The sequence below is a fragment of the Serinus canaria genome, chromosome 2 (genome assembly GCF_022539315.1).
Source record: "Serinus canaria isolate serCan28SL12 chromosome 2, serCan2020, whole genome shotgun sequence".
NCBI classification, from domain to species: Eukaryota; Metazoa; Chordata; class Aves; order Passeriformes; family Fringillidae; genus Serinus; species Serinus canaria.
In genome coordinates this window covers 140,575,536-140,600,729 of record NC_066315.1, presented here as the reverse complement: position 1 = coordinate 140,600,729, position 25,194 = coordinate 140,575,536, and the positions used below count along the sequence as shown (strand labels likewise).

General features: G+C 40.8%; 1 protein-coding gene across 5 annotated transcripts in view; it reads right to left on the bottom strand.

Moving 5' to 3' along the window:
• The window catches only part of NSMCE2 (NSE2 (MMS21) homolog, SMC5-SMC6 complex SUMO ligase), a 123,081-nt gene that overhangs the window by 78,402 nt on the left and 19,485 nt on the right, over positions 1 to 25,194 (bottom strand). For all 5 annotated transcript variants that reach the window (XM_030236316.2, XM_050970256.1, XM_050970259.1 and 2 more), the window contains one exon: positions 21,242 to 21,348. In XM_030236316.2, coding sequence (XP_030092176.2) covers positions 21,242 to 21,348 — 107 coding nt within the window. The remainder of the gene's footprint in view (positions 1 to 21,241; positions 21,349 to 25,194) is intronic.

Sequence of the window (25,194 nt, the reverse complement as noted above, 5' to 3'; positions counted from 1 at the left end):
TGCACACAGGGGTCACCAGTCTTGCAAGAGCAGCAGTTTACACTGACCTCCTCACGGGGTCTTGCAGTGCTTTCCCTCCCAAGTGCACCCACTGGTACCTAGGATTATTTTGCTCTGAGTGCTTCTGCTGCACAGTTTCCTCACTGTCAGTGACGTCTTTAAGCTCACCTCATTATAAAGTGAAAATACACCATCCAAAGTGGAACAGTATAACTCAGTGTAAGTAGTTAACCTTGTAATTGCATCTCACACTTCAACAGGAATCTTCCTTATGAGTGAGTACATGTCACAGTAAAATACTTAATCTGATTCTCTCCAGTAGTTATTTGCAATCAGATGAAATTTCAGCTATATCTCAGCCAATCACTTTATATTTTGTTCAGTGCCTGTAGTATAACTATATCAATTCCCATCATAGAATCATTAAGGTTGAAAAAGACCTCCAAGATCAAGTCCAGCTCCTGACAATCACCATGTCAAACTAGATCATGGCACTAAGTGCCACATCCAGTTGTTTCTTGAACACTTCCAGGGATGGTGAAACCTCCCTGTGCAGCGTGTTTCAAGGCTTAATCACCCTTCCAGTGAAGAAATTCTTCCTAATATTCAACCTGAACCTCCCATGGCACAGACCATGTCCTCTTGGACATGGGCAACCATGTCTGGTTGCCTATGAGAAGAGGCCAACCACCACCTGGCTACAGCCTCCTTTCAGAGAGTTGTAGAGAGTGGTAAGGTCCCCTCTGAGCCTCCTTTTCTCCAGGCTAAACACTCCCAGCTCCTTCAGCCATTCCTCATATGACTTACTCTCTAGACCCTTCACCAGCTCCCCTGTCCTTCTCTGGACTCACTCCAGCACCTCAATGTCCTTCCTGAAATGCAGGACCTAGAATTGGACACAGGACTTGAGGTGTGGCCTCACCAGTGCAGGGGGACAATCCCGTTTCCCGTAGTTTTTGTCTTCTGCCATGCCATATAGAGTGATTATAACATTTATTGCTTCATTAATTTCTCTTCTCTAACCTCAGCAGCCCATCCTCTAGTTCAAGGGATTTTAGTTTTGACAGGAGATACAGCTTACCTCTGAAAAATACAGGGCATTTTATACATGACCTTGTTCATTAAGTTCATGACATAATTCCTGTGATGAGCAATGAGGAATCTCATCTTGTTATATAAAATACTACATGGAAAGGCACCCAAGAAAAACAGGACAAACAACTCCCCAAGGAAGTTATGGATTGCAATCAGTAAACAAATGCATCATTAATTGGTCAACCATGTCATTGTTTGCACGACAGAGTAAGACGTGCCTACTGCAAGCCTGGGTAACAAATCTGGGGGAAAAAAAAAGAACACCCAACTCACTGGCAGAAAGAAAAAAAACACTCTTTTGCAGAGTCACTAACTCAAAATGGAATAATTAAAACTCCCACTTCAGAAGCTGCCACTTTGAAGTGGAACTGCAGATCTCTATTTGCATATTCGGAACGCTTGTGTCGATTTCCATGCTCCATCTGGGCGAGAGATTGAAGATGAAGATGACAAGGCTCTGAATTAGGACAAATCAAGTGGATGCGGACTCATGAAATCCTGCAGAGATAATTATCAGTCCCAAGATGATGTAATTAGTATATTAGCATGGTTTCCTCCTTTAGCAGTAAATACATTTTAACAATATGTAATGTCTTTTTGTCTGCTATTTAATATGTCAGCCTCACTTAAACTCCTTTGCATCCTTCTGTTTGGTCTGTTGCACTATTGTAACTCCCTACTTTGTCGCAGACAGCTAACTTAATGCACAGAAAGACTATGTTGTAGCAAAGGTGCAAACTGTAGTCTGAAGCCTTAGAGATCTGGCTATCCAAAGAAATCCCCTCCCTAAATTAGACATTCAGACCTTTTATAAAATAGATGGAGAAAGTCAGTGTCAAAACACTGGAATCACAAAAGCCAGCTATCGAAGCAGACTGTCTAAGAGACAGGGAGTTCTACTCCTCTAATGGCAATGGGTGCCTCCTCCACAAACCCTTTCCTTTAGTCACTTGCTTAAGCCAGACAAATCCTTCCTCATAAACAATGATGAGAGAAATCCACATATTATCAGATTTAATATCTCAGTGGTTAAAACAGTCATCAGTAAGGTGACTGACCCGTTTTCAAATCTCTGCTCATCCCATATTAGTTGTCCTAGCCCATAGGCTATTGGGTATTCAGGGGTAAGACATCTCGATCTCTCCTGTTTGAAGTTGTTCCACTTTGTATAACTAATTAAAAGATAATTGCAGCGAGCATTTGAACCTGACTCTCCCACATCCCAGGTTATTGCCTAACCATTCAGCTGTGGATTCAGTTTCTCATTTTGTTTCTTACATCATGTAAGCACTTTTGAAAATCCTGCTCTCTGTATTTTACATATAAATATTTACAGAGCAGAAAGTTATTTTCATTTCAGAATCACCACTACAAATATCTCCCATTCTTCTCCTGTACAGTCCCAGCTCTCTTTCTCAGTTGTGAAAACTAGGTGTTTTTTTTGTTTGGTGGTGGCAGGTGTTCCTTCTCAAACCCTTTCTCACCATACAACCCCACTGTGCAAGTACAAAACCAACTTTTTCTGTGGTTCTTAACTTTGATTCCTTGCTTGAAGAAGGCAATGAGAAGCCTCAAGCAGTATTCATAGATAGCTGAATAAAAGGATATTGATATTTCACAATGATTGATGATCACTCCTTGGAGTCTAAAAATATGGTACATGCTGCAGCAAGCACATGAGGTGATGAGCAGCTCTCATCACCTCATGTGCTTGCTGCTCTCATGCCCTAAAGAGCTCACAGAGTAAATGATGGAGCTGGCACAAAAGCAAAGACATGGTATCAACCACACATCGGGAGAAACACAGATTACAAATCCAGCATAACGATGCACAAGTGAAAGCTTGCAAGGTGTTTCAAAATAAGGAGAGCCTGGTAAAACAGGCATTTTGTTCAAGGAATATAAGGGCATTGTAAGCTGATTAGAGAAAGACATCAGACTAGGGAAAAAGTACTTCAAGAAGTAGTGCACATGACAAAGTAATTCAAGGAAGGCTGTTCAACTGGTCTACACAAGCAATGCATGTGTACATTTATTTTACAGTTATCCCAGTAGAAAACTTGCAGATCCTTTTATTTCAGCTTACATGCTGAAATAAAAGGATCTGCAAGTTTTATACTGGGATATCTGCAATCTGCAATTCTCCCTCTATGAGAATTTTAAAAAAACCAACAAAACAAAGGAGAATCCTACCAAAAAAAAACCAAAACCAAAGAACACAAACACTTACGAGAAAAGCAAGACTGCAGAGAACACTGATATAACTATTTTAATTCTGTTACTGGCAAAACCACCCCCATAAACAAAGCCTGAGTTTCAAAATGTGAAGTAAATATAGTCTGAGATGAGGGAAAATTTTAGAAATGTTGGGTGAACACTGAGTTAGGAAAAACTATGACTGCAACACCTATTGTGAAATGTTAAATGCAACATAACACTGCAAGCAGATGAAGAACTGATTAAAAAAAAAAACCCACCACATTTTGGCTGTGCAAAAACATAAAAACATACTGGCTGCTGCATGCTTTCCCAAAATGTTTCTGCAAGACAGCATCCTGCTAGTTATCAGGCCCAGGACACAGGAATTCTTCCCCTTAGCAGAGATTTGTGGTGATACAGGCACAAACTCCTAGAACAAAATGTTAGTCTTTTACAATATTTAATTTTTGTAGAGACTTAAGCATTTAAATATGCCATTACAAAATTAAATGACTCAGTATAGATGTAATTCAGATGTACCAAAATGTATTAGTCATTCAATAAAAGAGGCACTGAGGATTTACTAAAAATACTTTACAGAACAAAATAACAATACATATTTACTTTACTGAATGGTTGTTGTGAAAAGCACATAAAACTAAATCCTAGATAAACTGCCCTAATTTGCCTACCCTGAAACTAGTTCTAGTTCTTGACCTGAACCAGCACAGCTAACTCACATCCACCTTCCAACCCGTGTTTTGAACAGCAGAGTAAGAGAAGCAATGTGTGATGTGATCCCAAGGCAAACAAACTGGGCAGGAACTCACTAACCAGCAGCAGGGAGCTCCCTGCCAGGAGGGAGTCTCACCAGGGACAGCAGCTAACCTCCATCAGCTTCCTATTCATCTAGAGGAGATGGTGTTCCTTAGGGAACACTACCAACGAGGAACCCTGCCATCAGGGCACAAAACCAGAAGCAATGCTCTTAATATGCCAGATGGATTGCAGGGAGTGTAAAAGAAATCCCAGGGATGCCACCAAGAGAAGCTGCTCCCAAACAGTGGTGAACACAGCACACGTCACCAGCAGTCACCGCGGCAGTCTTCCTGGAACTTTGACAACTCCTTGGAAGTGCTGAGGGTACATTCTTCCATCCAGAGCTTGGACTGCTCTGCTGTCCAGTGCTCCTCCCAAACTAGGCAGCCATGGAGCCATGCTTAGGTCAAATCACTGTTCTGCTCAGTCAGGAGCAGCCAAGAGGAGGCAGTGGGCTTCACTTCAAGGGTGCTGCTCAGGAGAGCAGTAGGATCTTTAAAAAAATTTCTCCAAGGTATTAACTTAAGCTCCACTGGAGTAAGAATTACAGATGTCTGCTAGAAATACTACAAAGAAGAGAAGGAACAGTCCAGGAGGTTCTCAAGTGTGTGGAAGAGAACTTCCCAACAAAACTGTGAGGGAGCCAACAAGGGAAGGTGCCTGCTGGACCTGCTGTTGTGAAGAAAGAGGGACTTGTGAGTGGTGTCACAGCTGGAGGCTATCCTGGGCAGGGGGATCACATGACATGGTGACAAACAATAAAGAAAAGGCAGAGATATTTAATAACATCTTTGCTGCAGTCTTCAATAATCAGACTGTTTTTTTCTCAGGGGACCCAGGCCCCTGAGCTGGAAGAGAGGGACAACGAGCACAATGAACGCCCCATAATCCATGGGCAATTGGTCAGTGACCTGCTACAGCACTTGGACACACACAGGTCCATAGGGTCAGATGGGATCCACCCAAGAGTACTGGGGGAGCTGCTGGAAGAGCTGACTGGCTTGCCAATCTCCATCATTTACCTGCAGTCCTGGCTCAGTGGGGAGGTCTCAGTTGACTGGAAGGTAATCAATATAACACCCATCTACAAGAAAGATGGCAAGGAGGATCTGGGGAGCTACAGGCTTGTCAGCCTAACTTCAGTGCCAGGGAAGGTTACAGAGCAGAGCACCTTGAGTGCCAACACATGGCACATATAGGACAACCAAGGGATCAGGCCCAGATAACATGGGTTTGTGGTGAATGGAGTTAAATCCAGCTGGCAGCTGTTCACAAGTGGTGCTCTCCAGGGCTTGGTGTTGAGGCCAGTCACAATAAATATCTTTATCTTTGATCTGGGTGAGGGGATCAAGGGGTACCCTCAGTCAGTTTGCAAATGAATGTTGACACTGGAGTGGTGGTGCATGTCCAAAGAAGGGCAACAAAGCTGCTGGTGGGCTGGGGGTGTTTTGCCTGGAGAAAAGGAGGCTCGGGGGGACCTTATTGCTCTCTACAGCTCCCTGAAACAAGGTTGTAGCCAGATGGAGGTTGGTCTCTTCTCCCAAGTAACAAGTGATAGGAGAAGACAGCCTGAAGTTGCTCCAGGGAAGGCTTAGATTGGATATTAGGAAAAAATTCTTCACCAAAAACATTATCAAGCAGCAGGGAACAGGCTGCCCCCTTGGTTGAGTCATTGTTCTGGAGGTATTTAGAACACGTGTAGATGTGGTACATATGAGCTAGGGGTGGAGTAAGCAGTGAGAGGTTTATGACTGGACTGCAAGCTCTTAGTATTTTCCAACCTTAATGATTCTATGAGTCTAGTCTATGGTTCCAGGCAGAAAGGTATGACTGAAGGACCAAGAAGCAGATAAAAACTTGCATTGTTTGGAAGCTGGAATCCCACGACTTCAGGTAACAGGAATACAGCTCTGCTTCCTTTTCCAGCTGTGCCTAGCTAACAGTTTCAGAAACAGATGGAGTGTTTGGGGATAAAATTCTGAGGGGGCAGCTCAAGTCTCTGGACTAGTATCACTACTAAAGAAAGCACCGGTGTTAGTGGCTTACGATGCTTCTCGTGTGAAGCCAAAGAATCCATCCCTACTATCCATGTGAGTCTGCTGCTTGCCTACAACCTGGATCACTGATGCTGCAGACAAATTGCCAACACTCACCCAGCCTCCAAATTCTACCTCTTGCTGCCATCCCCTGTGGGAGAGAAGTAACACAGCCAAGGGAAACCTTGAGCAGCTCAAATGGAAGAAAGAGCTCAGAGCAAATACAAGATGGCAGAAATCCCAGTGGTGCTCTCCTCAACCCTTGTAGTCCATGGAGAGGCTTGGCCAGCAGATATAACCAGTAGACTGATGACTGCACAGCTGCTGTCAGCAGCAAGGCTTTGATTTCTTTGACTACTGTGTCCCATTCAATGCAAATGGACTGTTAAGATATTAAAGCCACCTGACAAAAAGAGTTCTGTGACAAGACTACAGTTCTAGTGAGGATGACTTTAAAATAAATTCATTGAACAATGGGGCAGCCCAGAGGTAAAGAAAGGAAGGATAAAGTCTGTGTAAGAAAAGGGCACTTGGGAAAGTTACACACATTTCTGCTTTGAGGGAGGGCATGCACAGGCTAACCTCGGGTGTCTGGGTACTAACACACAGAGCTGTGCCTACAAAGAAGAAGAACTCGAAGTCTGTGCGCAGTCAGAGTGCTCTGATGTCATCGGGATCATAAAGATTAAACAGGATAGAATCCATGACTGAAGAGTGTCATGGAGGCTACTCATGGAAAACATGGAGAAGAATGGCAGTTGCACTTTCTTACAAAGCATCTCCTTGTCTATGCTGAGGTCCAGTGTGAAACCAGAGACTTATCTGACAGGAAACTCCTGGTCAAAAGCAAAGACAAAAGAAACATGAGCCATGTTCAAGGGAACAATGAACTGGATAATGGTGTATACAAACAACGACCAAAAGCAACCCAATTACCAGACTTGGTCCTCATTAGAGCCACATGGCATTGTGCAAACAATCCAGGGTATTTCTAGACCGGATGGGTGATAACGTTTTAATGCAAATGCTCGAGAGGACAAACAAAGGTAATATCCTATGTGACCTCTGTACACAAACATGGAAGAAAAGTGGCAAACGTGGTCACAGATAGTAGCTTGGGAGCAGTGACCACAAGCTGATTCAGGATCCAGAAGACTGGGAAGATAAGGAGAAGAAATAGGACTAAGGATTTTATGCAAATAGCCTTTGGATTATACAGGACATGGCTCCTGGGACATTGAAGCAAAAAGTGCCATATCTTAGCTGATACATTTTTGTAGAAAACTTACTGCCAACTGAGGAAGTAATAATAATCCTATTTTACAAGAAGATTGGCATTTCAGTAGAAGACTTGCTGACTAAGCAAGGAGTTTCTTAATAAACAGTAATGCAAAAGGGCAGCATACAGCAAACAAAAAAGAGTACAAAACCACTACTTTGGCACTTGGGAACAACACTGAGAAAATGAAAGCACATTCAAAACAAAAACAAGTGATGGATCTAAATAGTAGCAAGACAGAGTTGTGTAAATTCAGAGGCAATGTGAGGATGTTGCTGAATGGAGGAGATAACCCAGTGGTTATGCAGATGAAAAAGGCTGAGGTACTGAATACATTTTTGCCTCCATCTTCACAGGCAAAGATTACTCCTAGATTTCCAGATGTACAAAGATGGTTTGAGAAGAAACATTTTAGGGACAAGTTAGGAATGAGTTAGAACAGCTGATGTATCTATGTGGACAGACACAATTAATCTGAAAGTGCTGAAAGAGTCAGCTGATGTGTCACTAGACCTGCCTCTCCTCTCTAAAGAAACATGATCATTGAGGCAGACCTCTGAAAACTGGAGAAAGGCTAGCACTGTGCCTAGCTTTAGCAAAGACATAAGAAAGGCAACTACAGGCCACTTAGCCTACCCACAGCCCCTGGAAGGATTACATACCACATCCTTCTGGAATCTATCTCCAAACATGCAGAGAACAAAAAGGTAATCAGCCACAATCAGCACGGACTTACAAAGGGCAGTAATGCTTGATGAAACTTATGATTGCTCCCTGTGATGAACTGACCTAAAATGCAGATGTGAGGAGAGTGGTGGATGTAATCAAATGGTCTTTTGGGTATACTGAAAATTACCGGGCCAGCCAGCTCAGAAGGTAATGCTCACAGCAAAGACCAGTTTGCCATCCAAATGGTAGCCTGTACCAAGAAGTGCATTGTAGTGCTGAACAGAAGAGCTGAATATGTTCAATATCCTCACCAAAAGCCTGGATGATGAAACCAAATGCACTCTCAGCAATCTTCTAGGCATAAATAACCCGGCAGCATTTGACATATCAAGCAGTAGAGCTTTAATCAAGAAGGACCTTGAGGAAAATCAGAAATGGTAATGCCAAGCTCAAGAAGAAGGGTTCTACAGCTTTTCTAGAAGCAGGATAACCTCAGGCATCAGTAGATGTTAAGGACTGACGGGCTCTGTAGCAGCTCTGCTAGGGTAGATGCCAAGTGAAATTTCAGGAAACGTTTTCACTGCTAATTAACAAATTGGATTCGGCTACATTTGGAGCAGCATGGCCAGCAGGACAACAGAAATTATTCTTCCCCTCTATGAAGCACTGCTTAGGCAACAGCTGAAATACTGCATTCCATATCAGACTTCCCAGTTCAAGAGGCATTTGGAGAAACCCAAATCTGGGAAGGGGCCATGGGCTCATGACTGACAGAAGCTGAAGAAACTGGGGTATTTTATACCCATAAACATGAGGCTAAGGGAGGCAAAAACTATATGAAGAAGAGTTACAAAAATGGTGGAGCCAAGCTTTCCTCAAGTAATGAAAACACACAAAAAATTGTGGGGTTTTTTCTGACAATGCTATGAGCTTAATGTTTTCTTTTTTAAGAAGCAACATGCGCTTTGTTGTCTCTTATCCAGTATCTCCAGTACTAAGCAGCCCACAATAACAACTTAGTTGACCAAATTCATATATCCCAGTTGGATCACATATCTATTTTATGACTCTGCTGATGGGGATATAAAAGGCATTTTTATATTCACCAATCCAGGAATCTCAAGCACTGATCTTAAAATTTTCAGATTATGATCTATCAAAATAGTTTAAAAACCTAGATTGTATTTTATTTAACCATCCAGGAAAACATTTTATTCCATTTGGTGTGGTTGAGACCAGAGCTGCTACTTCAGCTGAAATTTCATCAAGTTTACAAGAAGGGGTCCTAGCAGGTACTCACCCAGGGCTGTAGTTCACCTCCTCCCATCAGTACTACAAGAAGATTTGTTATTTAGAACAAGTTATTAAGGGGTTTTTTTGGGCATTAAGGGAGAAAACTGGCTGCAATCAAGGATCTAGCCAAAGATTGCTCCCTTTTTTGGTCCAAGTGGGTGTAGCTCTACAAACTTCAAGTTGGATTTTATCTGCTAGTACCTAATTATTAAATGGTTTATGTGGTTTTACATTATATTTGAAATGAGCTTTCAGATTAAGAATTTTTCAATTATGTAACAATGCCCAGAGCAGGAGTTGTTCATTTACTTATTTTTTAAATCATCAAATATATCAGTAAGAACAGAGAGATAAATTATTAGATATCCTGAAAGCGTTCCAAATAGTAAAATTATGGAGGTGGAAGGTCATTTTTAGACAGACTAATATTTCAAAATAGGTTTGAAATACAGAATAAATGTAATTTATCTAAAGATCCGTAGCCATTTAACATCAATTCAAGGGTGCATTAGTGCTTGTGGAGACTGGGTTTTCTATGCAGTTTATTTTCTGCTTCTTTTAGCTATGGTACTTCACATCAAAGACCCATCCAGCATATTCTCTTCCCTTTAACAATGGCAGAAGAAAAAAGCTGGAGTAGGAATCTAATGACCACCAAATAGAAAGATCTTTCCCTGTTTCTCACCATATACTTTCCCTACAACTAATAACTTGCAGTTTAGGGATTTACCAAGACAGTGGCTGTATTTGAATCTTTGCATCTAACAGCTGTCAAGGATTTTTTCTTCTATTAATTTGTCCAGTAGCTTTTGGAACTCATTAATGATTTGGTCTCCATAACATCCTGTGGCAACTAATTCCACAATGTAATTATTCACTGTGTAAAAAGTTACTTCCTTTTGTTGATTTAAAACCTGCTGCTGGATAATTTCATTAAATGGCTCTTTATGTGACACATGGTGAACAAACACTTCTGTTCCATCCCTGATTACACATGCTATTATAGTCACCTCTTACCTGAATTAACTGACAGTTTCTCCTTGAGCATAAGCCACACCTGTAATCCTGTATAGGTGCTTTTTGCTTTAGCTGGATTTTCCCCTTACCATAAAACAATCTCTCACTATTAAAAATTTACCAGGTAAATAACTGCTGAAAAGAACTAGTATAAGAAGGGACTAACAGAAGGAGTTTGGGTCTGAGTTTTGTGGGGCTTGGAAATGGCCAAGTGTAAACTCATGCTGAACTGTGGCAACCATTATAACTACAGTGACCTATGCTGTGCACATAAACCTGGTTGATAGGATTTGTCTGATATTTGTTTATAAGCCTGACTGACGAAGGTGGCCAGGCGTCTGCCAACCTAACTGACTGATTGAGGAGGATGGCTCACTAAGCTCAGGTCGAATTAGTCCATAGAGGGTTGGTAGAGACACACAAATTGATGGGCCAGCTCTGTGCAGACACAAGTGATGGGCCAGATTCTCCTAAAATACTGTTCAGTGATATTTCCATGTGCTCAGTCAGGTTATATCTGCCAAGAGATACAAAGCACTGCTGTCAGTGGGAGAAAAGGCAACAGTGCTGAGTCTTCTCCAAGGGCAGGTGACCAACCAACAACAGCCAATTGTGGGTTACACCAAAAGAAAGAAAGAGATTCCAAAGCTTAAGCAGGATTAAAGAGGGGAAGCAAGAGAAAAGGCAGAGAAGCTGCCCACCAATCTGAACACCAGCATTCCATTGAGAGGAGGTGGTGATGAGGGCTATGGCTCATTGTTAGTGGAATTTAGAAGAGAGCAGTGGGGAAAGGTGGGGTTGTTTTGGGAGGTCTAAGGGCATACAGTGGGGTTGCTAATTGCTTCTCCAGAAACTCCGTCTTTCAAGAGATAGTTTTACTGAACTGGACCAAACTGCCTCTAGCGCGGCCCAGCCTTTACCTGCATCCCTTGATCACCTCCAACTAAGCATAAAAATATCCATGGAGAAACATTTCATTTACAGCCCACTCTTTGTATTACAACAATTATCACACCCCACAAAACCACACCCTGCATGTTTTCCCTTACCAGAGTTGCCATCTTCCCAGCAACTCTTGTAAACTCACCACTGCATCCAAGCCCTCGCTATCCAATCTTCTCCCCACACAACAGAAGAAAAAAAAGCATCAGCTTTTCAAAGCTGAAAAAAAACAGCTTTGAACAGTGGATGAGTATCCAGTTGAACAAACACTGTGAATTCTTCACAAAGAAGCAGTGGCAATGCAGTGAGGCACTAACATCTGAAGAGTGCCAGAAGAGTTAAGAGTAGCAACATCACTGAGCTTTTAATTTCTCTGGTTTTGTAGAATTTATCAGGTGTGGTATGCGTGAATACATGTAAACATGGGAACTTTACACTTTATGAGGAAGTACGGAGTTCATCTGATGTACACACTTATTTTCTTAAGTCTTTTATAATATTTTTCATTTATTGTCAGTGTTAATACACAAGTCTAAGGACAAAAGAAATACTTCAGCTGGTGAAATCAGCTTGCTCAAGCAATGCACGTACCTCAGATAAAAAAGATGAGAGCCCACAAATTAGCTCAACTTGCCAGCACTTATTATCAAGCACACTGTTTGTAACTCACAGTAGGTTATCAACAATGGGGCCACATTTGGGAGATACTGTGATATCTGGTATTGATTTCTGGCAGGATTCAGGTATTTTTTGAATCCTCTTCTACAAATTTTTTTGAAAGATAATAAAATGCATACATACTACTAGGCAGATTTTTTTATTTTTTAAAATTTCAGTAGGCATTGGAATGGGCATAGTTACATACTGCAGCACATCACAAGCACAAAGAAGTCATGCTGCTGCCTTGAAATCACAGCACTAGCTTCCCTCAACAGGAGCAATGTGGAATATGAGAAAGAAACAATTTGACATTTGCAGCACAGGTTGAGCACATGTGTTAAAAACTGTGAGAAACCCATTATTAAATTTAATGAAATAAATGTCAAAAAGCTACTCTTAAGTCCCAGCATCAAAAAATAAAGCAAAGAAATGCTCTGCGTTTTAACAAAAGCCCTAAATACACAGTTCTGTAAAAGTGAAAACATTCACTATGAAACCATACTACAAAGTTGTATGACTTTGCTCTATTCCAAATGACATGCAATAAGTTGTATGCACACTCCTGTTTACACCCAGTAATGAAGAGCTCAACAAATAATATAATTCATAAGGAAGCTAGAAATGAGAGTTGCAGCTCCTACCACCAACTCCTTCTTAGCTGAAATTCTTTAACGAAAACAAATTCATGGAAGTAGCAGCCACCAAAAAAAAGTGTGATCTAGTTAATGCTGTAAGCAACATATCTGTGATTCATTATAAATCTGCTAAGAATTTTGCTGAGGGAAAATCTGGGTAACTGAGTATTTTTATTGATAAGATCAGTTTAAAAAATACTAGGAGAAAAAGTAAATGTTTTTAAACTAGTGACTTAACATTTAAAATTTTGGAGAAGGAATTTTAAAGTATCCAACATATACATATAACTTCTGGAAACAATTACAGTAATTAAAACAATACTCAACCTTTGGAGGGAGATATTTTATGGATGGCATTCCAGAAACTGCCTCCCCACTGACATTGATCAATTTGGGTGTGTTCAATTAACAGGAGAAACTAATTTAAAGCAAAACTCCTGCTGCTGAGAATCATCCAGGATTTAACACTCAACCTTCACCCCCTGGCTCCAAGGATTTAAGTCCTTGACTGTCAGCAGGAGCTTTCTAGATGAGACGATTCATTTGAAATACTATTTTCACTACTGAGCAACTGAAACTACAACACCAGTGTTTCCAGTAATAAATTTCATCTACAAAAAAAAAAAATTCATTATTTGAGATTAAGATAGCTTTTTAATCTGGTTATTTTACTCAACGCCTACTAGTTTCATTACATTTCAAAATTTTATCTTCTTTCTCTAGGCTAGGCTAAACCAGACAGAGTTAACTCACACTGACTCTGAAATGCAGACACTGCCTAGAAAAGTGAGGATTCAAATCACAGAGACTTATAGCTGCTCTATGTGTGACCTTCTGGAATTTCAGAAAAAAAATTCAGATTGCCAGTTGCAATCTTCAATGTTAAAATAACATCATTAAAAACTGAATTCAAATAGATTTGAATTCTTCAGGTAGAAAAAGATATAAATCTCTTACAGACTCTTCTTACAGACAGTGATATGAGATGCTGTCCGCATGACTGAGGTCGTGGTTGAGCGAGACGGCAAATTCAGTTTCAGGATGCCTCGTATGAGATCAAAACCACCACAGCTGCTTGACACACCAACTGAGTGTAACCCACACTGCCAATTCTAATTTTGCACAGTTAAGCTCCATCAGGTAGTGTCTGTCCTGCAGCCAGAATACAGCCAGCATAAACAGTACCATGTGATCTGGCTTAATTGATGAGCATGTGCTACCAGGTGATTTGGAACTGCACAAATGCAGTGTTAATAAACACAGGACCACAGCCCAAAGTACACAGCGAAACAATTTGTCAAGGTCAGCCACACAAGCTGCTAGTAGACCTGAAAATAGCATCCAGTCCTCCTTAATCGCAGGCTAGTTTGTTACCTACTGGGCAGCATTGCTGCCCAACATAGCAGACACACTTTTCAAATTACCATGTGGTTCTCAGGACTTCTTTCTCTGGCACATTTGTTCTACCCCTACACATACTGCCCCTGCTGCCATCATATCTACAGAGGTCCCAGTCCCATGTGATGGTCCTCAGTCCAGAACATTTCTTTTCGCCAAAATCTTCACTGCTGTCCAGCTGTGGCCCCTGCTGCCCCACTCCTACCCACACAAGCCAAGGGCCATTTCAGCAACTACAATGTTGACACTGCAAATATTGAGGAAAATGTTTAGCTTGGCCAATTTAAGCAACCACAGTGAAGTCAAACAAACCTATGTCCATATGTAAGAGTTTCCAGGGTTCATTCTCCAAAAAGCAGGACACATTTTTATGCTTGCTGGGACACACTAAGACACACTACTGAGGATGTGCTATATAACCCACATAAAATTAAACACTATTCCTACTTCTTTATATGCTACTCACTAAAAAAAATATTTTAATTGCAGCTCACCAAATGTTGACTCTAACATATTACTGTAGAGAACTACACACATAGATCACTAATTCTCGGAAAGTAAAAAGCGGCTTCAATCAAATGCTTAGCCCAACACATACAGAGACACAGAAAAAAGTAAAGCAAATATTATAAAGTAAATATTAGAAAAGTGTTGAAATGCATCTTTGTCCCAGTTTCTGCAGGAAGCAGAGAACATGCCTACAACAGTGCTGTATTATTTGAATTACTGTTTGGAGATGGCAGCAGGACAGAACAAGAAATACAGTATTGATTAGAAATTGTATCAAAGAAATTGTACAGAAGAAACTTTAAAATATTAAAAACTCCATAGCTAGCTAACACTAGAAATAAGCTTGCCTGTAAAAGTTTCAGTAAGTCCTGTGGCATTATAGATAGATAGATAGATAGATAGATAGATAGATAGATAGATAGATAGATAGATAGATAGATAGATAGATAGATAGATAGATACAGAGGCTAATTACAGAGTCTCATATTATTTTCCTCTACTATCCTGCCAAAGTCATTATAAGGATTTAATCCAATGCCCACATTTTGCTTAGTCTCTAAGATGAATGATCAGTCTCAAGTGGCTTCATTACTAGACGGCAAGTAAACAAGAACTAAAGAGGAATTCCAATTAGAATTCAAGGTACGAAAATAATGGCCAAGAGGAGATCCATTGTTAAAAAAAACCTCTAAAGATGAAGCAAGTTCTCCAAAAATCTTCAGACATTGGCATTGGTACAACATCTTTTACCAGGGTTTTGACTTGTTGCTGCTGATGGTGCACTTCAGCACTCTCTGAGTAAATTTCAAGATAGAATCGCTTGCTTTTACAATTAGAGAGTCAGAATAAATGCAGCAAAAGACTACAAGAGTTCTTTTATTCTCCTTGCCAAGAAAAGATCTATCCATTCCACTCAACCCATTTTTCTGGTACTTCACAAAGACCTTCCTAAGCAATTTCTGTGCAGCAGAGGACCTTTTTGATAAAAAAGAAGGTCCCAAAATTGTCATGGCTAACAGACAATATTTCAGAATCAAGAAACACTGATGTCAGAGGAAATGCTCTGAGCTCAGCTGTACAGTGAAGGTCACAGTTGCAGATACGGATATCATCAGTGGATTTTGCCCTAAAATATGTTGTCATGACAGTGTAGCAAGAGGGAAAAAGAAGAGCAAAGTGCTTATTAAGAAAGTGTCAGCACCAAACAAGGTTGTTTGTTCCATGAAACTAGAAAGTTCTGTGTCAAGAATGGTTTCACTGATAGCACTGTAATGAGTATCACAGTGCCAGTCACTGTCAGATAGTCCCGAATCAGCTAAAACACATTAATCCCTTGGGATTCACAGTCTTCCTTGTACTTATCCCTACAGAAAACTAAGTGGCAATCTGATTTTTAAACACAGCCCTGTCTCCAACAGGCAGCAGCAGTCACTGATGACCCTGCTGGAACTTGCTACATACACTGAATTCAGTCATCACGTTAGTTCTGCTGCCGTAGCTGTGCCAAGGAAGATGGGAGCTGGCTGGAACCACATTCTCTGCTCGTTCTTACTGTTCCTTCCAAGACCACTGCAAATGGAGCTACCACTGTAGAAGTGTTTTGTTGCTTTAGCTCACTTTTTCAAAAGAGACAACCTGGACATACTGGCAAAACCTTCTCCAATAGGACTCCTGGCCTACAAAGTTATGCTGGCAGAGGCTGGTTAACAGAGGTGTTAAGTCCCTTCCATTTTTATGAGACCAAGGAAGACCATCCAAGTCACTACAGCGTTATACTATGAGTTTTAAGTGAGGAAACCAGAATTCTGTTACACAGGTTGCAAATCAGAGGCCATAAATTTAACTGTACTGTAGTTTTAAAACAGGATTCTTTACTTTTCTGCAGAGGCTTGTAGATCACTCACAAGCTGCACACTTAGAATACAACCTACATCACTGAAGGGAATTATCCCTCTGCAGGATTACAACCTACCCAGTTTGCCACTAAGATATCAGACCCCAATACTAAGCAATCTGCTCTAAATTACTGACCCATTGGACAAACATCCCCTCTTATTCACACTCCAAGGACTCTGCTAGTCTAAAGGAAAAACCATTATCCAAAATACAAAACAATTTTAAGAGTAGTTCCTGTGTATCCTGTGGAGACAAAATCACTCTTGTAAAAGGAACATGGTGCACCCCTCACCTTTGAAAAGGAAGAATGAACACTTGACAAGGTGTGAAGTCACCCAGTCATAAATGACCAATGCATCCATACTTCAAATCCTCTCAAGATATACACTTACATCAGTTGTATGTAGTAGTTTTGAAGATAAAACCCAACAAAGAACATTTTAATTTCACTTCCTGGGTTCAAACTATAATTAGCTGTGAATTAAATTACAATTATAATTGCTCAAATCAGTCTCCATGCAGAATAATCAGAAAACAAAGATGTCAGCAGCCACTGACAGTGATAGATATGATTCACCAAGAAGAATGTGGGAAAGCTCTAGTAGAAGTAGGGATAAAACCCAAGCATCAATGCAACATCTAGTATTTCCATCTTTTCTTCAGCTCAACACCACTTTCTTCCTAGCACTCTTTCAACAAGTCTCTTCCCCATGTGTGTACATGATCTCAAGACTTGCCAAGCCCATGTCCTTTACCTTTTCATCTGCCTCTCCTGATTCTCAGTGCTTCCTTCTCTTGGATTTTTTTTCTTAAATATGTCTCCTCTGTGTTTCTTCCACCTTGCTAAGGTTTGGATTTGATTCTGTCACAGTGCTCAAGTTTAGCAGAGAGAAATCTGGGGACTTAGAGAAGAAGTCTTAGAGAAGTCTGGGGACTTCAGAAAATTTACCCCAGCTTTTATCCAAAGAAACCAAATGCTTGAAAAGCTGAGAGAGTGGTCAGTCCACCACCACCACCATCCCTGCTAAGCCAGAGAGCAGAGTAGAAGTGAGGGAGCAGGCACAACTGTTGAAATTAAGTACCATGAGACAGTACAGGAAAACTAAACCTGCAGGAACCAAGAGCCATGACCCAAGAAGCAAGAACAGGAGGACACAATAAATCAAATTACAATGCCAAGTACAACTTTGCTTGAACATTATGCTCATTAAGTAAATTGAATATAACACCTGTCTGGAGGGTACCACCATGCCCTGCTCACAAAAGCCACTTCCTCAGAGAGCATGCACAGTAAAACAAATGTGCACTGGGTCTTTACAGGCAGACAAGAGAATGTAAAGCCAATGACTAGTTAGGTTGTTACATAAGGGAAATGCCATTTTTTTATTGTTCACAGTGTATAAAAATGAGCACCTGGTATATTGAAGATGTGTTAGCTTTATGGATTCACCACCTAGAACCTGTTCTGTGCACAGACATGAAACAAAATCAACTACCTTGACTCTGTGTGTGGATTGTCTTCCTGCACACTGGGTGAAAGAATCTGTATTTAGGACAAAACAATATGCTGACATTCTGGCCACTTGAGCACTCTGTCAGAGTAGGGCACACTTGAGCCTGGGTTCCAATCATTTGAGTCCATTTCAGGAGTATAAAAAATTTCTGCAAGAGATACTTCAGCTCCATCAGTCTTTCATTGTTACACTAAAAATAAGAGTGCTGTCTGGACTTTGTATGGTAAATATTGTCTAATTTCTTCTAAAAATACCCATTTAAAATGAAAGAAGAAGCAGCAACAGAAGTCCAGTCATTACACAGGTACAAGAAAATCCAGTGGCACAGGGAGTTTCCACAGACAAAGGATTTCCCACAGCCTACTGTTGGAAACACTGTGATTCAACTGCTCACTTCTTGCTCAACAGGCTGCTGATTCAACCAGAAGAGGATGCTGGTATGTCTCACCTTCTGCATTCCACCTACTGCAGACTAAATCAACAAAAAAACTGGCTTTGAGAAAACATGTGACTATATCTCATGCTAGTTTCAAGTTATTTACATTACAATCCTTTGGTTGTACAATATCACCTTTTTGTCAATGCCATTTAAAGATACACATAATAAAATAAAATATCAGGAATTTTAACTGCTGCTGTCTTTTATCTTGCTACATTCCAGTTGGATATTTCACTAGAAGCAGCTGGTTAGAAGAAGAAAGACAGACTATAATATGCTTTCAGATTCACTGCTGTATGAGGAAACTACAGAGCAGAAAAATCATCAATGTACAAGCTTATAAAATAATCAGATAAAATGTATTTTACAGTTGGAGACTAATCCTGTCTATGAAGAACAATCTGCTTGTGAAAATTAATGACCTGCTGCAACTTCCCAGAGAAAGCCCTCAGGTAAGGAATTCAGATGGCACAGGGAGCAAGTCAGTGGAGGCTATTTTAAACCCAAGCTATTCTACAGCTAATTCCAGGTGCAGTCCTAAATACAGCAAAAGTATCTGTTTCCCAGAAGCAGATTTTAAGCTGTCTCTGACAGGTAACTGGAGATGGGCAGTGCAGCTCCAGAGGCATGGCATGCAGCTAGCCTCCAAAATTAAGCCTGAGCTGTTATTTTTCAGAGAACAGATTGTTCTACAGCAGAAGTTACATACATTTCTTTCTCATACTCACAGAGGTTTGTTCTGGAAGGGGAAAGGACAAACAATTCCCTAGAGTGAAGTAGGAAGCAGAGACAGGAGAAGTGTGGCTAGAGGCTAACAGATTAGCTATTACTAAATTTATAATCCATGTAGACTCTAAAACATGGTAAATATCTTGGAGCCGCATTCTTAGCACCTTAGGACTAAAATAACAGGAAATGAGCTTGTTTTAATGACACAAAGAAGTTGCACTAGAGCAAAAAAAGAGGGGGGAAGGAAAACTAATGCTTCCAGGTGTATTTTTTTTGCACACCAGCACAGATATGCACACAACAGATACTGCTGAATTCAATCCTAAAATTCACAAATGTATCTCTGCTCTGCTGAAACCAATAAAAATACCTTCACTTCAGTGAAGCAGTTGCACCTGTGCTCCACTTAAAATATCATGAGTGATGCATCTGAAATAAACAGGACTTGAGTGTTTTGTTGGTGAAGGCACAGATTTGCTCTTTATAGTCCCACGCTTGAAAAAAATGTTGATAAATGGAAATAATGAAAGAAGTTTAAAAGACATTGTTTAAAATTACTTGAAATTCCTATTATAACAAAAACACATAAATTACCAATTGGCTTATAATCAAAATATAAACCAACTGTGTTTTGCTCAAGTCTGGATATATATCATTAGTCTTTAACAATGAGGACTGCATTACAATTCACTAGGAAAGCTTTAAAAATCATAAATTGTCCAAATACAAGGAAAAAGTTCTGAACCTTCCAATATAAATTAGGAGGTCTGCAATTATGATGACATCTGAAATGAAATGTATATTTAAATACTACATGGGGAACAGTGGCTGGTATCTACTGCTGTCTAACACTTGCTGATGTAGACATAGTTTTGAACTCCTTTTAAACATGTATGTTTAATTATCTGAATGAAGATTTTTCAGTTAAGCTTCTGATCAGTTAAACTTTTCTAAAAGAGAAAAACCATGTAGACATCTCAACAGAACTAGTGGGAAATGCATTGCTTTTACTGCTTTTAAAAGAACCAAAAGCAATAGCAAGATAATAGCAAGGCGGGTTTAATTGAAAAGCTCCACTACCTTAACTTTTTGAAACATAGACTTCCCACCACCTTGAAGGGAATCAGGCATGTGCTTTTGCCTGCTCTAGAGAAACTCACAGAAAACCGGCACCGAGAAGTCTCTGTGCAGACACACACTGCAGGGAGCCGAGCTCTCGCGGCACCGACGTGCCCTGAAACTGAGGTTCGGCCGCCCGGGACCTGGACCTGCCCCGGCCCGGCTCTGCGGCGGAGCCGCCGCGCGCCCCCGCCGAGCCGGGAACGCGCCGAGCCCGGGACGAGAACGCGCCGAGCCCGGGCCGAGAACGCGCCGAGCCCGGGACGGGAACGCGCAGAGCCCGGGACGAGAACGCGCCGAGCCCGGGACGGGAACGCGCAGAGCCCGGGACGAGAACGCGCCGAGCACGGGCCGAGAACGCGCCGAACCCGGGACGAGAACGCGCCGAACCCGGGACGGGCAGCGCGCGGGCGTGGCGCCCCCTGGCGGCCTCTGGTAGCGCCGCCACCGCGCCCGGAGTTGGTCTGTCCTTTGTCCGTCCTCTGTCCAGGGGCAGAGCGAGGCCGTGGTGCAGAGAGCAATCTGCCAGCTCACCCTCTACACGCAGCAGCCAGGTCAGGTGGCAGGAAGGCAGTGGGAAGATTTAAAACCTCGGTTTAAAGGCAGCCAGATTTAAAACCTCGGTTCTCTGCAGCCACAGCCAGTGGCTCAGTTTGTTCCTCAGATCAACTGCCGCACTCCCATCTTCCACAATGCACAGAGGTGGCATCACCTGAGAGTGGGGTGTCTTAACTACAGTGCCCTCAATCCCTCCCAAAGTACTACACGTATTCCTAACGCTGTGGTTTGGTGGGGGGAAGTTGAAAACTCTGCCACCCTGTAGGAAGCTGGGAAGAAAAGTTAAGAGTTGTACTGGCAACTTCAGTATTTTATACCTGCCAAAGAGCTGTCTTTCCAATTGTGTATGGTTTAAATGTAACATTCGTGTCTTTTGAAAGATAATATTTAAATAAGGGTATGTTTTAATAACTAAATGAAAAGAGATAATTTACCTGATTTATGGTTTCTTCAAATGCTTTTATATAATGATTAAGTTCTCTGTCCATTTTAGCATATTCTAACATGACTTTTTCCATATTGTTAACATCTTCTTCATCATCTGCAAAATAAAATACGTGGAACATAAGTGACCAATTGTATTATTTTCAGGCAGCATTTTTTCTTCACAAATGTTCTATTTACAAGTATTCACGCCATGAATATCTAATGCATTTGTAAGTCTCAGCAGGTGTTTTCAAGCTACTCAAACATACCCTTTTTTTCTCATTTTGCAGCTGTAATCTTTGACATTTCTTGGGTAACTTGAAAAAACAGCTTACTCAGAAAGACACTTCCCTGGTTTCATGTGAACAAGAGAGAGTGTGTGTAATTTCATCTACCAACACCTAGTCATTAGGCAATCAGGATATTTTCTGCAAAAGTTGTATTTCATGACTCATCACATTGCCTCAGAAACAGTCAGAAGAAACTTAACTGCCCTTGCAGTACAGTACAGTTCACAGCTATAATTAGACCTCTTATCCCCAATAAACACAGCTACAGGAAAATCAAAACAAAGCTAGCATTTTATAACACAGGAAATAAAGGAAGAATGGATAGCATTTGTGATTCAAGCAGTAAAATTCTAATTGCCAGGGAAAATCAATTAACACAGGTCATGTGATTAGTAATTCATATCTACTTTTTTATTCTCTTCTGCACGCCTCCTAATTCCACTCCTTTCATCTCTACACCTCTGCTTTCCCATTCTCACACTGCTGTGCATCTGCTTAGATAAGGGCCCTGTGTAGATGCTACAAGGCTGAACAGCCACAGCTGTATATTCCTGACCCAGCTGCATGTACCACACCAAATGCTGCCAACTGCAGGAGGACAGCCAGCCACAAGCCCTGAATCCATGCAGGAAATCAGGAAGTTGGGAAACCTGTTTCCACTTCTGCTACTCCCATTCCTATCCTGCAGTTTCCAGTTATAGAGAACACAGCTGGAAGCAGCTAGACTCTATGAAAGAGCCCCAAAGGCTGCCATGAAGCATTAGGGGTCATCAGCTCATGGAGCATTCTTTAAAAGCACCTAAGTGCTGCTCTTAGGAAGGAAATCGTAGTATAGCTTTTCAAATTACTTTTTTTTTGTAAAGAAAGGAAAATTGTCTTCTGATCTGGCAAGCTGGCAAATTGCTTAAGTTGCTAACTATATTATTATGGTAGAACATAAAAACTGATCTCTGCAGAAAGCTGACACAATAGTATATGGCCATCAGTTTGGGAGCAAAATCTGAAACACATTGCTCAGAGACAGAAACATCACACCATATTGAAACAGTGATGGATCAAGGAGACAAAGGAAAAATGCTAAGATATATTTACACAAAAGAAGTTACATAATAAGCTATGCTATTTTATGAACATGACAATTACAGTCGTGACATTTCCCTTAATTATATATAGGCTTGGTATGTATCCATTTTTCATTAAGCAGATGAATGGATACTGCAGACAGAATCTTGGCATTCCTGCATCTTTCTTCTGAATAATCAGCATTTTCCTCTCCCCTTTCCCTTCCCTCCCACCTGGTTTCCATGTCCTATCTGGTAACTATGATCACACTATTTTTCCTTCCTGCTAGGAAGCATATGAAGTGCCTCCTTCAAGGCTGACACAAAGGACACTCCATGAATCACAGGAAGGTTTGTGTAGCAAATAACTGTCATTCTCCTCCCATGGCCAAAATGAATCATATTCAAAGAAACTACAGTGGCCTAAATATTTTAATTTTTTTTTTAGGGGAAAAGAAGTGCATTGTTAAATGCCAAGAGAGCTGTTCAAATGCTGTCTTTCCTAATAGTATAAAAATAACTTCAGGTGAAGAGTAATAATGTTGCATGCAACTTGAGAGATGTATTAAAATAAAGCTCAAAGAGGCGGAACACATCTCGGCAAGAGGGACATTATCTCCAAATACATCCTGCTCCACATCTTTTCTGTACTGACCATTGCACCCATCCACCAGGCTGCTTAAGTCTCAATACTGTTCCCTGATGTTTCCCTGATGCTGTTCCTTCACACATTACACACATCCTAGGAAACTGCTGAACGTCACTAACACACAATCATATCCTGCCCTTGGTGGCACTATGGACATACAGATAGATCTGAAGGACTGTGTAGGACATATAGATAGATCTGAAGGACTGTGTACAGGTCAGTTGTTGTCCATACCCTATTGCTGCTCATTGACAAATACTACAGTCCATTTTCTGTCTGAACTTCAATCCATAGGGTGCTGAGAGCTAAGAGTAAATCTCCTATGTTGTATCCAGCCACTTACCTATGTCTTAAACAAGATTTAAAAGAAAACTTACATTACAAGCTATTCTATTTGCCTTTTAAAAACTCTCATTGTTCTACATTACACACAGAATAACCTGCTGTGCAAGGTTCCTCTGCTTCCCCTTCCCCTGAAGAACCAAGAGCATTTCTGCCCCACCCTAGTAGGGAGGAGATGAAGGGCAGAGCTTGGGTGCACGTGATAAGGAACTGTGAGTGACTGTATGGGGGTGTAAAGTTTTACAGCTCACCAAGGCAGGGATCCCAGCACCTTCAAGGTTTCTTTATAATAGACTCCACCATAGGTTAATCAGAACACACCATCAGATCTGATCTTAGTAAGGAACAAGAAATTAGAAAAGACTTTTCGCTCCTCAACACCATCCCACAACTCATTCTCACAAACCCCACCAACCACTGGTTTAGCAGCACTATAGTATCAAAAATAATAAAAATGTAATGATTACATCAGGCTTTTGAAATATTCAAAAGGCATTGTCTGTTATTCATTCTGCAAGCCCTGCTGCTGCTTTTGTTTCATATGTGAGGGTGACAGCAGAGATCCATGGTGAAGAGATTCAAGGCACTGACTCTCTTCCAGCAGACTATGAGCACACTGACTGCTGAATACCCTCCAGCCAGACTCCAGCTACAAAGCCAGACAACTCTCCAAAGTACTCAAACCTTGCACTCTGCAGACCAACAACCTAGCTTAACACCAAAATCAAACACTTTGCAAGTGCTGGATGAGTGCCTTTCTATTATCTAATCTAAAGTTATCCTAATCTTATTTCTAATTCATATCTAAGGAATGCATTCCAAACTGTCTGCATATGCTTTTTGCTACTGCAACAAAATACCATTGAAGTGCATATTGTAGTCTCCTTGTTATCTAGGCTAAATATGTTGAGTTTAGTAAGCATTTCTTCACAAGTCATTTCCCCCACCACTCAGAGATTATACATTTTGCAATATTACATTTTTTACTTACAGAAAGCTGAGTTCAAGGCCATAATTTCATTTTCAAAGGCCCATGTGCATCATGTTAAAATTAGCTGGCTGAATATGCAGTTATGAATTCCAGCTCGTACAACTTTATGATCTCTTATTATAATGGAAACAGGGATATTATTCTGAAAAGTCTCCCTAAATATTAAAGAACAAAATTGCATAAAGTGACTAGCAAGTTTTCAATTTCTCACTACTGAAGAGACCAATCATGCTTAGGTGCCTTAATGCTGATTTAAACCATAATCAGTCAGAACTAAGTTATGTATCATGAACTCACAGTGTTAAAACAGAAGTTGCAACCAGAGTCCAGTCAGCACTGACTTAATACATCCTATAGTAACACTCATCTAAAATTTATCCAAAACTTGCATTTCCTAACATCTGAGTTCATATTTACTTTAGTTTCCTGTATATATCCACAAGTTAGCAGAATTTCTGAAGATTTTTCACAACTACCTCTTTCCGTGCAAAAGTTACCACATCAGTATTTGTTATTTAGGGTATTACAGCTGTGCTGCAGCCATTAGACACCAATCTAAATAAGCATTTGCTTCCACTGCAGACTATCTTAAACACAAAATAGCCTGGAATACCATGAAATTACAGGA